Raw genomic sequence first — 17097 nt, forward strand, 5'->3', positions numbered from 1 at the left:
GGAGGCCGGTGGTACGTTACTAGATTCGCGTCGTCGTGTATAACCGGTGGAGGTGTGACAGGGGTTTGTTCGTAACAGGCCTACGTTATATAGGTCTGTTACACTGTGATCATTTTAAGAATTTGAAAATAATACATTGGTGTTTTGAAATTATTTTAATCTCTCTACTGTATTAAAATGCACCTACTCATGTTTGCTACAAATGCATGAAATCCGCAGTCTAGTGATTGCATTACCTGATTGTTGTGATTTGTGCAGCAGTACAAGGGATATGGCAATTATTATTAGTGCATAACTATGTGTTGACAAATGTGAACAGTGATTGTGAGTGTGGAAAAATTTCAAGGTATCTGTTTGAAATAAACATACGAATTATTTATCGATTCGAAAGTGAAAGTGAAATTCGGGATCGTCGGCTTGACCGCGCATCCCTTAGGCCTTCTACCACCGGCAGTACAGTTCGTCGACCTGGCCGTACGTCCCTTGACTTTCGGTACTGCCGTATATCTGAAGACATCTGTGCAGTTCGTCACCGAGTGACCCAGTGACACACATTTCGAAGCAGCAAATGGATTTACGGCTGAATACGCGAGTTTTTAATTCAATCAGTTTCTGCTTCTTCTCTTTTTTTATGATTATCTCGTAAACTAACGACGATCGCCAAAAAGTCTAAAGAGAAATGTTGTTCAAAATCATGGTCTTGACAACGTATCCAAAGCTCATCGAAATCGGAGAGGGTTCACATTATCGAGAAACTCTTGTTCGTTGCGATGTCGCGGCGTAGCACCGACACTCGCTTGCCGGCGCGGCGTGGCGCGCCGGGCCAGGGCGCGCTCTGATTGGTCCGTGTTTTTCGTTAATATCTCCCAAACAAAGCCGCAGTTGACATTGGTGCAAAGGAAAATGTCTCTTAGAATGGTCTCAGGAACCACCCCCTTTCGGGATTTTCACGAGTTTTGGGACACCCTGTATAATAGTTTAGTAACATTTTTTTTGTAGATCTTTTGTGATAAAAATGTGATAACAATAACGGTTTTATAATATAACAATAATAGCACACAACGAATAACATGAAATATAAGAAAAATAATATTTGTAACAAAAACAACAATAACAAATATAAATTTTATTTAACTGCATATCTTTTAAAGCTATTTAATAATTAATTTTTTAAAACAAAAGAATCTAAACAAATCTTTCAAATGTCTTAGTTCGTTGCGGAGTTTCGGCGCTGGATCCGAACGTATACGCATAAGATGATATGCCGCGGATGGATTAAACTATAATAACTTTAACACTGGGATAGCATGGGAAATGATCTTTACATGATCTTATAGGGGAAGATCTACTGAAAATATTTTATTTTGGTACAATGAGCGTACCCCAGAGAAAAAAAAGATACACCTTGTCAACTGTAAAGCATTTTGAGATTTTTCTTTATTTCATTCAACATTATGTTTAAAAGACATTATATACATTAATTATTAATGGCGTGCACGATTTCTTATCTCAAAAGAATGCTATTCAAAACGAAAAAAAAATCAAAGCCAAATATCAACTGAGCTCCTCAGGACACTACGAAGAAACAGAACAGTTCTTCCGCGTAAAAGATTCCAATTTTAAAATGTCCAACTTTAAGTGTTTGTATAATTCAAATCTGAATTATATTTGATTTATTTTCTTCATTTTCGAAATCTATGAACATTTAAGAAGAGATACATGTCGATCAGATATTAATAAGAGAAAGTTGATTTTTGGCAATATGTCACTGAATGTCTCGATTCGGACCACTGTGTGCCGGGGTCCGTTTGCCGGCGAGGAGATTCGTCGGTGCGGGGGAACGGGGTACGCGGGTAGAAATAACGATAATTGTATGTATTTTCGTAGACTCGCTTTCACAGGCTCCACAATACGCGGTCGCGGGTGCAAGATCGGACGGTACAGTGCAACGCGATTCGCGAGTGCGGAGTGACTTATCAGTGCGCGGTGAAATGCGGCTCGCGGGTATGCCGAAACGCGGCGTGTTCAGTTTTCCCGGACTTGGTGCACGACGGATTCCGGAGCATTCGGCGAGTAAGATAGGATCGTTGGCATATCGATGCGTTGACGTCGCCGTCAAGTCCAACGAGGAGACCTCGCGTATCGAGAACGCCGGATCGCAACGAGTTTTTGTGTGGACATAGCTTACGCGCCCTCATGAACTATGCAATTGGTAGCCGCCAACGCGAACCCATTATCGAGAAAATCGATTTTGAAATGCGACATGTGCGTTATATTCCATGACTGAAATCCTCTTTTCACAGCGGTCGCACAGTGGTCTGGAGACCCTGTTTTCGTGGCCAAAATTCAATTTTTCAACTTTTATATATTGAAAAATTTTTTTTTCCTATATAGTAACAACCCTTCAAACCTCCCAAATCCAAAATATTATTCATTTTAGATGATTCTGTGATGAGATACAGCGTTCTAAAGACAAAGTCAGAAAATTCAAAGTAAAATAAAACGTTTTAGATTTCAATCATCGAATATCAGAAAATAGATTTTAATGGTGATTTTATATATGTTAGTAAGCGCATTTCAAATATTTAATCCATTTTTAAGCATTGTTTAGTCCATACACGAATAGCGTAAATTAATAGCAATTCAAACTTTGAAAAGAATTATACAAAAACGTTTAAGACCGCTAAGCATCGGACTTGTTTTATATGAAAGCATGAACATTTACTAAAAAGGTCGTGTAAATTTTAACTGCAATCTCCCGCAATCTTGAAGTATAAACGGATTTTAACAAATACGGGCCCGCGGTTATTCCACGCCTGGATACGCAGTTCCACTTGAATCTTGCATAGCAGCCGGGAAGTACAATGTATGTATATGTTTTTTCTACGCCAGTCTTGTTCGCTTTAGTGTTTTGTTTTATAAACAACAGAAATCGGTTTGGTCTGAGGATGCTTCTATTGTTCACAATTGTTTTTTAGTGCAGTATTCGAAGTGAACAGAGAAACATCTCTCCTGCGGACGAATTTATTAAATTTTTTGTGTATTTTAATCTCAGTTATATAATTACAGTTATATTATACATTATACATAGTCTATACATATATAATTCATAGTTCAGTTATTTAGTCTAGTTTTTCATACAGTGTAAAGTGTACTATTGTTTCAAATAATTCTGTATAATAATGTCGAAAAGATTTCCAAGTGTAAGATAATAGCCTACTAACTAAACTATTCGCTAGGTTAAAGGTGTGGGCGGTAAATGATACAACGATCGACGGTGAAGCCGTCCGCAAAGGTGCGATTTATTAAGAGAATCGTTCAGTACTTGACACTCCGAGCGTCACTGAAAGAGTGACCGCTCAGGTAAACTCTAGTCTTAAGGATACCTTGTTGCCAGCGTGTTTTCTACCTGCACCCCCAAATGTGCACTGGGTTTTTACCTGAAGGGTACGCGTCGCGCTGTCGAGCCGCACGCTGCCTGTTCTCGACATTCGCAATTTCGTTATTCCTTACACAAGTAAGTTTAATTTGTTGATTTGATCGCCACTAGATTTTTCTGTTCACGGAAGATTAATTATTTTTACTTTTTATTTGTTGTTTCTATTATTATCTCTATTTCGATATTTGTAGATAAGTATTGCTTTAAAAATGAAGACCTTTTTAATATATGGCACAGTATAGACCATCCGAACAGGAAAGTAATAGCTGTGTCTGCTTTTATATTTAACACAATGTTAGAACACAATGTTAATGAAGCATACAAAAAATCAACTGAGGAGAGAATTCGTCACTTTTGTAATAATCTATATATATAAAAGCGAAGTCCTGACTCACCTATTAACGCCCAGGCTAAACCCTTGGACTTAGAAAGCTGAAATTTTGCACAGAGGTTTCCCTTATGATCTATACAAGGGATAAGAAAGGATATTTCGAAATTCAATCCCCAAGGGGGTGAAAAGGGGTTGCAACGTTTGTATGAGGAATATTTTGTTCGTGGTCGGATTTACTTCATATTTGGTCTTAATGCTCTATTATATAATTAATCAAACACCTGTTTCGGCATTTTAAAAAATTGAATCCCCAAGGGGGTGAAAAGGTGTTGCAACGTTTGTATGAGGAATATTTTGTTCGTGGTCGGATTTACTTCATACTTGGTCTTAATGCTCTTTGATATAACTAATCAAACACCTGTTTCGGCATTTTAAAAAATTGAACACCCAAGGGGGTGTAAAGGGGTTGCAACGTTTGTATGAGGAATATTTTGTTCGTGGTCGGATTTACTTCATACTTGGTCTTAATGCTCTTTGATATAATTAATCAAACACCTATTTCGGCATTGTAAAAAATTCAACCCTCAAGGGGGTGAAAAGGGGTTGCAACGTTTGTATGAGGAATATTTTGTTCGTGGTCGGATTTACTTCATACTTGATCTTAATGCTCTTTGATATAATTAATCAAACACCTATTTCGGCATTATAAAAAATTGAACCCCTAAGGGGGTGAAAAAGGGTTTTAAAATCTAAGATTGCGGCATGACATAAAATTAAAACTCTATAGGGGTGAATGGGGGGTTAAAAGGTTTTATATGGAGAAACAATATCAATTTCCGAGGGCATTAAACGGTTTTCTGTGCGAGCGAAGCCGCGGGCAGAAGCTAGTGTAGCTATAAAATGGAAAAGTTTTCATCGTGTATTAAAAAACTTTAAAACAAAGCATCATAACTGGTTGCAAGAACGTTTTATGGTTGACAAATGTATAAATGAAAATCCCTGTCCTGAAGCTTCAACATCTGTAGGACGTCCTCGTCTTCCATACGAAAATAAATCAACAAGATCAAAAAGACGAGAAGCATCCATGCTTTCGAACGAAATGGATCAGGAGACATAAATTTAATAGTACAAGCAACGAGCATGACTGCACGGAAAAGGGGTAACATAGATGTGGCCACTGTTTTAGACAATTTGACCAAAAGTCCCCAACTCTGGCGAAGAAAATAAGACAATCAATTTCGGACGATAAAAAGGAATTAATTCCTATAACTGTAGATGAAGCATTAGCCTTTTTTTACGATAATAATCTATCGAAAAGAGTGTACGTGAATATAAGGATACAGAATAGACTCAGCAATTCTGACATATATCCGACATACGATGCTCTCATTGAAGCAAAGAAAAAATGCGTACCTTTTGGAATCGAAGTTACTGACATAATTGCATACGTACCATTAGAGAATCTTTTACAACATACAACAAAAAGAATAGTGTCACTGCAAACAGAAGTGATTGACAATACCATTCTACAAAATAATAATGATGTACTGGAATGTGAAATGTTATTTAGTTATGGATTTGATGGCAGTAGTGGCCAATCAATGTATAAACAAAAATTTGAACAATCACAAGCTTTGGCGGGGGCCGATTCTTCCCTCTTTGTCAGTACGCTAATACCTTTGAGACTCATAGCAAGAAATAAAACAATATTATGGAATAATGAAACTCCTAATTCCGTCAGATTTTGCAGGCCTATAAAAATTCAGTTTGTCAAAGAAACTGCGGAAGTGGTCTTGAAAGAAAATGAAGATATAAACCAGCAAATTAATAATATATCGTACTTTAATTTAGTACATAACAATACAATGTTAAGAATTAAATTTACCTTAATGTTAACATTAATTGATGGAAAAACACTAAATATATTAACACAAAATAAATCGTCGCAATCTTGTCCCATTTGTAAAGCGACACCTAAACAAGTGTTACAAATTGATGATTTTCGGGCGGAAGAATTTACACCCAAAGATACAGACACTTTAAAATATGGGTTCAGTCCACTCCATGCGTGGATACGTTTTTTTGAATGTATTATACATATTTCATACAGGATAACTAGAGGGGTGTTGTTGCTCGCTCGCTTCGCGAGCTTCGCAAGTAGGGTTGTCGCAGCTCGCTCGCTTTGCGAGCTCGCGAGAGGGTTAGTGGTACGGATGTTATTTGGTGTGTGACTCTCCACGAGCCACACAAAGAACTTCCCGATTCGTTAGTTGCAGTATATTATTACCATTATTAAGTGTACGTTTTAAGAAGATTATACGTTTTCAGGGAAATTCAATAGTTTTCTACTTATCAAAATGTTTGCTATATGGCGTCGCATTAAACCAACATCGTAGGCTCGTTGCTCGCTTGGTTCCTTGTTATAGCATACTAATGTTGCAAAATAAATTGTCTTAATTAGTTTTTCGCAAACGATACAACTCCTCATTATCCGGGTTTGCAGTATTGATCTTGGTTTTCTTCGATACTGTTAATTTAAATTGTCCCAAGATATACAAACCGCGCTCAATTTTGAAACTCTGCTCAGTGCTACATACAAAATTTGTAAAGTTCGCCTTTCTGATTTTTTAAAATCCAAACATACTTTCTCGTATGTTTGTCCCTGACTTTTATGAATCGTAATCGCTTCAGCAGGAACCACTGGACGTGTGATTTGATATTTTTCCTCTCTCGACATATTTACTTGATTCGATATTTTTATTATTGGTGCTAAATGATCAATATTGGCATTTTTCATATAATCACGATAACGAGTTCTTACTTTCACTCCTACTCTGGCCAATTGAAAATCTAACCAAAATATAGACGGAATTTTAGTATTTTCTTGAAAAGTAATAAATTTTAATATTCCGCATGTGTGCTCCATTAACCAATCCGTTTTCAACATCAATGTTATTAATAATTATCATATAGTTTATATTAATTTTCAATTTAATCTCAGTTAATAATTCGTTTTGAACTGATTGTGTTTTTAAAGATTGTAATATACATTTTTTTTGTACTTTCATCGATATTCTTCGAAAATGTATTCTCGGCAGTAGAGATGATTAACTCACTATTGCATTGGGATAATTTTCGATTATTGTAAGCGTAAAATTCGTCGTAAGACAAAAAAAAAATTTTTTTTTTTTTAAAATTGAAAAAAAAATTTTTTGTATAATTACGTTTGTTTCTTCGGTGGAAACTTTCCGTTCTCTCGTATAAATTGCATTGTTGAATGAACTTCTTTCGAAAAAAACTAAAAAAACTAAAAAACTACTTGACCAAAATGGACCAAAATCTAATCAGCTCTAAGTTACAGCGGGGCACATCGATTGCATCATTCATCATCCTGATCGCGTTGTTACTTTTTCTGAAAACGTTAACGAAAAATTTGATTACATAGAAACGGCCATACGCGCGCGCGCGCGCGCGCGCACACACACACACACACACACACACACACACACACACACACACACACGAACATTTTGCTGAAAATAGTCTAATATGTCTGCAATGACCTTGAAACGTGTAGATCTGCTAAAAAATCGATTTTCGATTTTCGGGGTCATTACAATAACTTCCCTATAAAATCGGGAAGTTAAAAATAAAGAAATGGCAAATAAAACAAAACGAAGAAAAGGTAGAGTTTCTTCGTCGAAAAAAAGAAATCCAGAATATGTTTTGGGAAAAATTGGCATTAAACGTAGACAAGCCAAAACAAGGGACAGTCCAGTCGGCAGGTCGAAAAAATGAAAAATGTTTTGACACGTCATTTCGGGGAACTCTGGGGTGTCGAATCTGAGTTTTCGACCTCGAGGACCCTGTGCTAACTTGGGGAGGGGGAAAAAACCACGATTTTTGTTACCTGTTTTTGCTTTTTCGCCTATTACTCAAAAACTGTGGGTCCTATGAACTTTTGTTTTCCATTTTTGGAAAGAGCATTTTTCCTTCAAATTTCACTAGTCAAACGTATTTTTTGATGCAATAGGTACCGAAAACAGGCGTTCAAAATTAGGAAATGTTTCTCAAAATGTCATTTTGAGCCACACATTGTGACATTTAGCAGGAAATTGCAGGTTTTTGGCTCACAAATTTAGTTTTTCAACATATCTACATATAATCTACATACTGTGTATACCCCTTACATTTTCACACCCCCCTTCGGACATCCCCCCCACCCCACCCGGAAGACGAATTTGAAAAATACGTAAAAAAAGTCTCTCTTTCTCCAAAAACCCTAACATTGTACTCTTATCAATCTGACTTCACATGTGGTTTGGAGGGGGGCGGGGGTGTCCGCTGACAAGTGCCTAATGTTATAATTGCAGTTTATTCTCTATTTAGGTGCCTGGCCATCACTATATGACTTTATATTTTCCCATTAATCCGTAATCTCAAAGAGTAGTAAATGTAGATTGGGTAGGTGAAGAGTAAGAATCCATGTCTGATGCTTACAAAATAGAAAATAAAATAAAATAGATTTTTCTTTTTATCTCGAAAAAAGTCGACGTTGGAAAGTTGAAAGAGTGGTTTCTCAAGATAAAAGTCTGCTCTATCGCGTGGTGCAATTCGATTTTCCGCTGGACCCTTAGACCCTTATTTTTTTTTTTAAATTGAAAAATATCCTCAAAAATGTGTACAAAAGTGATGCGTCTCCGTCTTTAATGATTGTTTAAACATGTTTAAACATGTTTAAACAATCATAATTTATTATTATTGCACATCACTGGATTCGGGAAAGTCTAGAGAATCTTTTGCTGTAAAGAATAATACAATATCTTTTATAATAACATCATAATATCTGTTCAAAGTCGAAAAACGTGTTTTTTTTCAAACTCAAATTTCTCAAAAACTGTGCGTGTAAGAGAAAAATTAAGGCCAGATTCGGAATCAGCGCTAAAAACTGTATAAGATACACCCAACAGTTATATGGAAACATTTTTGTTGTTGGACAGTGTAATTTGCTCTGTCTTTCCCTATATTCGTCAGTTGCCACTTAATTTCCTAATTTTGAACGCCAGTCTCTCGGTGTCTATTTGGTCAAAAAAAAAGATTGACCAGTGAAATTTGAAGGAAATTTAATGCTCTTTCCAAAAATTGAAGACAAAAGTTCATAGGACCCACAGTTTTTGAGTAATAGGCGAAAACCCAAAACAAGGTAATAAAAATCATGGTTTTTCCCCCTCCCCAAGTTAGCACAGGGTCCTCAAGGTCGAAAACTGAGATTCGACACCCCAGAGTACCCCTAAATGACGTGACAAAATTTCATTAAGTTCGGAATACTTTCCTATTAAAAGTACCTGGCGACTGGACTACGAAAGGATAGTCGGAAAAATAATTTGCACGATATATTCCATAGGTAGGCATAACTGTTGCTAATTTTAAATCATTATAAGTTGTTTGGTTTTCTTCTTTTTAGTTATTTTTCAGTTATATTTAATTCTTTATTTATTTGAAAATTATAACAGAGCCATGGTAACATCGGATCCTCTAATATCAAGCATAAGCTTAAAGAAACGAAGACAGAAATATGCAAAAAAATCAAGTCTACCATCTGAAGTATTGTCCTTATTGTCTCCTTTATGTTTGGAAACGGAACCAATTGACAACGAAGATTTAGAAGAAGAGGACGAATATGATTTGCCCATGCTTGAATATTTGGAGGATATAGAATTAGAATCAGAATTAGTAATTCAAAAATCATAATATATATGTATATATATTACTCATATTGGTAGCATTACTTGATGCTTAGACATGTTGAAAAATGTTAGTATGTACGTCTTTTTAATGTAAGCCAAGAAAAAACTACTTTTGAGAAGCATTGTTCACAATTTTTCAGTTATATGTGATGATCTGACAAAAAAACGGTTTCAACAAAAGTTAATCAGCATTCAGTTTTCTCTAAACGTCAATATAAAAAATTTGGAAAACATTTTTTTTTCTTCAAATATCAAGGCCACCCCTATTTTTTAGACTTCACTATATATTTTTTATTTCATAATCATAAGCGGACGTCAAGACAAATTCAACGACCTACAATACTATGATATTAACTCTTGAAATAATGCTAAAATAATATTGGCCACGAAAACAGGATCTCCAGACCACTGTGGATCGGTGGCCGAGCGGATTGAGCGAATGTCTACAAACGAGATTGGTCGGGGTTCGTGTCCCGTGTCGGCATTTTTTATAAATTTTTTTTCACTTTCTTTTTTATTTTTCTATACGTGCTCATCAATTTTTCAAATTTCAATTTCAACATCAATTTCAACTCTTCGATTTCAACTCTTCAATTTTTCAAATTTCGATTTCAACATCAATTTCTATTCTTCTATTTCAACTTCAACTCTTCAATTTCAACTTCAATTTTTCAATTTCAATTCTTCAATTTTTCAAATTTTGATTTCAACATCAATTCTAAGTTCAATTTCTACTCTTCTATTTCAACTTCGACTTCAATTTCCATTTCATCTTCAATTTCAACTCGTCGATCTCAACTTCAATTTTTCAAATATTTCAAAGTTAAACCTAGCTTTATCAGAAGAACGAATGTGCAATTGACATAAAAAGTGTAATAAAAATAACAATTGCAATTAAATCACTATAAAAATAATAAAAATTGAAGATGAAATTGAAGAGTTGAAGTTGAAATTTGAAAAATTGAAGAGCACGTATAGAAAAATAAAAAGGAAAGTGAAAAAAAATTTATAAAAAATGCAGACAATGCTCAAATCGCTCGGCCACCGACCGCTGTGACAAGAGGTTTTCACTCATGGAATATAACGCACATGTCGCATTTCAATATCGATTATCTCGAAAACGGGTTCGTGTTGGCGGCTAAAACCAATTGGATAGTTCATGAGGGTGCGTAAGTTATGTCTACACAAAAATTCGTTGCGATCCGACGTTCTCGATACGCGAGGTCTCCTCGTAAGAACGAAAGGAAATACTTACAATATGAATCGATGTTACCAGATCGGTGTTCGGATCAGGACTAAACGAGAGCTCGAGCCGTGTCTGTCATGGCTTTTATAGCTCTCAATTGGTGGTGAGGAGTGGTAGTGCGGGGTGATTTTACACGGAAGTTCCGGTGACGTCGCGTATACGTTTTAGCCTATTTCGGCTTCCGTTTCCCGTCAACAGTAGTTTCTGGGCGAGGGAAACGCGCGGTGCGGTCGGTTCGGTGACTCGCTACGCAGCAGTGATGCCAGATGCGAGGAGTCACGGTGAAATTATGTACCCACTCTCAGATGACGAGGAATGAGTGGGGCGAATGGGAGACACGTTGCACGTGCGCGATGGGGACCGTGGAGTGTGCGCCTGCGCACGGTGCTGGAATGGAATAGTGGAAGGCGTAAGGAGGAGAGTACATGAGCTCCGTTCAGAGCTCATTCTGGTATCACTGCTACGCAGCGAGTTGACGACGCGGTGCGGTTTCGGTGAACGGTCTGCTAATAACAAGCCTGTTGCAACTGTATTATACATAAGCTTTTATGTAAAATATTAGACATAAACTTCTTCGTTTGCTCAACAGATACGATCAGGCGCAGAAACATGTTCACAGTCACGAGGGTGCGAAGTGGGGTTGGGGAGACAAGGACATGGAGTCCGAGGAGATCAAGGAAGTAGAGATCATAAACAAATCCAATTAATGTAATCGTATTCAAGGGATTTTGCGAGAATGTTGGGATGAGTTCTCGCTGTAGGGGTCGGGTATCGAAAGAAAAGTGATCAATTGATCACAACGTCGATTAATATTTATATTACATATTTATTAATATTTATTATACACACACCCGTCAGTTGGTCGTTTGATGAATCGTTTAGTAATATCGAATTTGTATCAACAGTTCCCGCGAAGAAAACAAGATTGGAGTCCTCCTCGGACCAGAAAATGTTTTATCGACGGTATTAGAAAATTTCTCGAACCATCGACTAGTTCCTTTGACACGTTCAAGGTCGAGAAAATAAGTGAAAACGTGATGAGAGCGTTACTTGTTTAAGAAAAGAATTAATCGGTGGCCTTTTCAAGTCATCGTTTCGAGCGATACAATTATATTATCGTTAAAAAACCACAATACGTATGTGCATCGATGCATGCCTGTCAGGTGTATAGTAGGTGTATAGATATAAAATCTGTTTTTAATATTAAAATATATACTATATACACTATATCTATTTTACATTACGTAACAAATTTTTTTTTAAATAAGCAGGAGATATTTATTTCATGTTACGAGAAAAATATTATTTTCTAAATATAAAATGAATGTATATTTAATATAAGAAATAAAATATTTTTTTTAATATGCAGGAAATATTTTATGTTTATCATGGCAAAATATTTGTTCCAGAATATGCTGGAAGACATGCACACCTTTCCTATTACGAATGAAATATTGGTTTCAAATATAAAATAAATCTTTATTTAATATTGGAAGTTAAATGTTTACTTTTAATGTACTTTGAATTCGTGTGTGTCACACACTTAATCGACATACATTTATATTATACGAACATTAATTAATTAACTAATAAGCATTTTCTTCAATAAAGACAGGTTTTGAAAATATCTCGAGAACTGATCATTTTGTACCTACACATATTTTGTATTCATATTTATACATATTTGGTACTCAAACAATTTTTTACGTAGATTGAACAGAGGAATGGATTAGTGTAACAAAAAATATGTATTTCCATTTGAAGAAATGATGCAATTGTTATAATTGCACATACACAGTTGCACCTAAAAAATCTAAGGGCCCATTTCTCTTATGATATTGTAACAGACCTGTCATAAGCAGGCCTGTTACTAAAAGTCCGCGCACCGAATATAGCCGGGCGAGTCCGACCGAAACCGAATCGAGTCGGCAACACACCGAGTAGCGGACCGCCGCACAGTGTCGCGAAATACCTGTTTTTTGGACAAAAATCAATAACTTTCGTTCTGTTCATGATAGAGACATGAAACAAAATGGGTTTTCTTCTTTATATTGAAAGAAATCTGAACATGATATTATTATAAATATAGTAATTTATTTAAACAATAAAAAACGATTTTAATAAACAAAATTTAATTTTTTTGCGCGTTATCAGTACGTGATATTTACAATTTTTAAGTAGCATAATTAATATGTAAGTATAATAGAAATATAAGTATAATAGATAATAATAAATACATAAAAATAATAGATAATGATAAATACATAAAAATAATAGATAAAAATAAATACATATAAGTATAATAGAAAATATAGATATTAAAAAAACAATTGTTTCCCTTAAATTATTCATTTTATTATAAATTATTCATAATTATCAGAATCTGAACCTTCGCTTTCTACAAGTGAACGACATACTTGATACCAGAATGCGTATAATACATTCATTTTACTGCGGGAAAATTTACACACGTTATCTGACTAGGAGAAAATGTGAAACGTGTTTTTAAAATATATAAAAAGTAGATTAATTTTTTTTGTTAATAACTTTTTTATAAACAATGACCAGCGAGTAACACCATTACAACATTATTCGGGGTGCTGACCTGGATAACATATTAAAAAATCAGCGTGATCAGAGGGTGTTACCTTTTTGTAAATAATTATCAATGATATTAGAACATTAATTTTTATTTATTTAATCATATCTGTAATTTATGTAATATAAACATTCTTTTATTTATTCAACAACCGTAGTCAAATCTCATATATCTACAAGAGGATATTCGCGTACTCGGCTGCTGACCGGTACTTGCTACATATTTTGTTAAATAACTCTGATGTTCGCCGGAAGTCGCAAATTAGACTTATATAATATCAAAATATACTATCTTAGGAATAGACACAACCAAAATTACCGATACGTTCGGATACGTTTTTTTTTTATCCTCTGGTAAAGATTAGGGAAACCTATAAAATTTTATTGTTTCATTTCAGGTCAATTATTATGTTGCATATAAGTATTACAAAATTTTTAAAGTTGAATTACAATTAGCCAACCCCTAGCCATTATTTCCTAAAAAAATTATTTCCTAGAAACGTGTTTTGTTCATATCACAACGTAAACAAGTTACGCTGAGAATTGATGTACTATTTGATCTTCCTAATATTCGCTTATAAGATTCCCTGCAACTAATTTTCTACTGCATTTTTAAAATTTTTGTTTTCAAAAAATGATTATTTGGACATTTTAACATAGTATGAACATAGTTTTGAATCGATATCAAGATGTGACTTTTTCGATTTTTGTCCATGGTTTGCGACACTGTGCGCCGCGCCGGCTCCCCGCTGCCGAATAGAGTCGCCCCTCACCGCGGTACCCCGCGCCGACAAACTGCCGATGCCGGATACCGAATTACGGTAAATCTGGCGGGAAATGGAAAAAAAACGTCACTTCGAACACCCTGCCGCACTTCACCTCCTCACCACCCACTTAGGCCTATAAAAGGCGCAACGTCCACGAATCGATCTCTCATTCCGTTCGCAACGCTGATATGAGAAACACCAACCCGCAGACTTATGACTTCGTAAGTATATCCTAGGTGAACACCATCCTAATCCCTGGCCTACGACGACGAGCTTGTATCGCTGCGTGAACTCCTCCTTGTCGAGAGGCACTCCGTTTTCAGCCGGCGACGACTGCGTCCGCACCGAAGCAGAGGAGGCACGCTGTCCCGTTGAAATTCCGACCGCGTCGGAGTCGGCTCGACGGAAGAGATGCGCCATCCTTCCCCGTCGCTGAAAGACCTACCCGGGAAACCGTAAATGTCCGGTACGCTACCGACATTCCGAACCCCAACAATCCAGACCTGGGTAGAATGATGCATCCTCGCCGAGATCCTAGTCCTAGTCTGTAAGCGTCTGCATGCACCAGGTCCACGCGAAATACCGCGAAACTAAGCCGCGAATAACGTCACCGCGATCTCCGATATTTCCGTCATCGCAATCTCCGATATGCCCGACACCGCGATCTCCGATATTTCCGACACCGCGATCACGGATATTGCCGACACCACGATTCATTAGCTCCGCGGAACAAACACAGCGAGATTTGATTAAAATACACCACACCTCGACGCTCGACCTCGGTGACGCTCGACACCGCAATCTCCGTTATTTCCGTCCTCGCGATCTCCGTTATTTCCGTCCTCGCGATCTCCGATATGCCCGACACCGCGATCTCCGTTATTTCCGACACCGCGATTCACTAGCTCCGCGGAACAAGTACAGCGAGGTTTTATCAAAATACACCATGAGTCATTATTTCACCCCGCGCACCAAGTCTTCCGATTCCGATCCCGTCCTCGCTCATGATTCGACCCTGGCACGACGAGCTACAACGGCCGAGGATGATACGCCGCGAATTACTCGCGATCCGAACGAGAACCGTTACAATATTTTTTTCGTAAATGCATTGTAACATTCGAACGTAGGGAGAATGTGCCGACTCAATCGGCTGTCCAGGGTTTTTCGGAACCACGAATGAACAACACTGATACGGGTAACACAGATCTCTTTATTATGGGCCGAGGCCCTGTATCACAACATGTGCGTCGAACGGCGACGCGGATCGGTTATAACATGAGTGACACGGGTTTTATCGGAACGCGAATTATACATCGAAAGTGAACGTAACGGCGAAATGAACGCAGCGAGAAATGATCGGAGCGAAACGCAAAGTGAATGAAACGCGAAATGAACTGGACGCAACGTGAAATGATTGGAACGCGCAACTTAAGACTATCGACGGCGTAAAACAGAAATACACGCGACGGCGGATTCGGAAACGCAGACTACTACTGACTAGGACTTAGCTTACTAACGATTCGAGAACGATCTCGACACTGGGCGGTGGCCGCAATGACCGTCTTATGGCCGTACTCTGCTTCGCATGGCGCAGGTAGTCGGGAACGAGGTGCTCGCAGTGTATGCCGCCCACGGACCTAAGGACTGATAAAAGTAGATTTATGGGTGAGAGGGGGTGTCCCCAAAGACGGAAGGGGAAGCAACTTGTCGGCCATCTTGGTAGGCAGATCTATGGTGCGCTCTATAGGCGACTTTAAATACTGGTGTAGCGTCTGTCCTCGTCCGTGCTACATCTCTAGCATGAAACAGAACGCACTTTACTGTGAGTAAATCGGTGGCACATGGATCAGGGAGATACTATTGTGGGATCAGGACCCCCAGATCAAGTGTACTGTAGGATATTGGAAAGAATGGGAGGGTTCCGTGGGTGAGCGCGTTAGTCGATCGGCTACCACCAGTGAGGCCGGGGTTCGATTCCCGCGGCGGCGGTGCCCCCATTTTTCCTGAGATCCTACACTATTAAATGATATTAATGTTGCGACGAGGCGATACCTCGTCACGAACATCATGTGAACGGAAGCGACCGCTCGCACCTATATTTATAGATGTTCTCGACACAAGAGCGCGCCAATCACCGCCGAGACCAAGCGCGCGCCAATCGGAGAGCGTCGCGGCCGCTCGACCGAGAGCGGCACTCTACATGGTCCGCGCTTCCGCGCGCTATATAAGTCGCGCCGGAATACTAAGCGAGTGGAGTCCGCCTGGAACCACTCCCGTGCACACCGGATCGTACGAGCCCTTTTCAGAGCTATACATCCGTCCAGAACGCAGGCTGGAAGCACGAGTTCCAGGAGACGACTCTCCATCGTGTCCACGGCTCCCGGAGATCGCCGTGCCATCGCCTTGGCTGGACCGGACCCGTCGTGTCGGTGTGGTGGGCACGAATACCCTTAGGTGCCTCTAAGGTGCGTGCATCTGTAACCCGTCGCTCAGGTGCTTCTGTGTGAGGGTTGCGGCACCACTCGGCTCTCCGACCGTCCGGCACGGAGCGATTGGCCTCCGGCCCTGTCCGTGGGTCGAACCTTCGCGGTTCATGGTCGCGATTTGGTGTGGCGGCGGCGGGTACGAAACTCTCAGGTGCCTCTGAGATACGTACGAACCGTGGTTTGTCCTTCAGGTGCTTCTGAGGGAAAACCGCGGCGCCTACGCTGCGTCGGGCCGTGATCTCCGACCGTATCCTGTCACCTCCCACCTTCCAGCGCAAATCCGAGGAGACTCCGCGAAGTCTCGCGCCGTCCGATACCGCGTTCCGTACCGCCGAACTTCGGGAACCGTTTCCGCGAAAGCGCACGCCGCGTACCGGTTAGTTATTAGTTGCTCCCGACCGCCTGATCGCTTTATCATTATCGTCGGATTATCTTTCCGTTCATTACCAGACCAGGGACGCCGAACCAGCTAGCAAGTAGCCG

At 38.7% G+C, this 17097-nt stretch overlaps 1 protein-coding gene and 1 long non-coding RNA gene across 4 annotated transcripts in view; one reads left to right on the forward strand and one right to left on the reverse strand.

Moving 5' to 3' along the window:
* Positions 1 to 12136, forward strand: part of LOC143211543 (acyl-CoA Delta-9 desaturase-like) — a 99117-nt gene extending 86981 nt beyond the window's left edge. For 2 of the 3 annotated variants that reach the window (XM_076429324.1, XM_076429323.1), the window contains exon 8: positions 11353 to 12136. In XM_076429324.1, coding sequence (XP_076285439.1) covers positions 11353 to 11470 — 118 coding nt within the window. In that variant the 3' untranslated portion in view covers positions 11471 to 12136. Of the gene's footprint in view, positions 1 to 1887; positions 2113 to 11352 lie in introns of those variants that run through there. The other variant, XM_076429325.1, reaches the window with a different exon arrangement.
* LOC143211547 (uncharacterized) overlaps positions 1 to 17097 on the reverse strand; it is a 315481-nt gene that overhangs the window by 58329 nt on the left and 240055 nt on the right. The gene's annotated exons all lie outside the window — the stretch shown is intronic.

This window comes from Lasioglossum baleicum, chromosome 8, assembly GCF_051020765.1.
Source record: "Lasioglossum baleicum chromosome 8, iyLasBale1, whole genome shotgun sequence".
NCBI lineage: Eukaryota > Metazoa > Arthropoda > Insecta > Hymenoptera > Halictidae > Lasioglossum > Lasioglossum baleicum.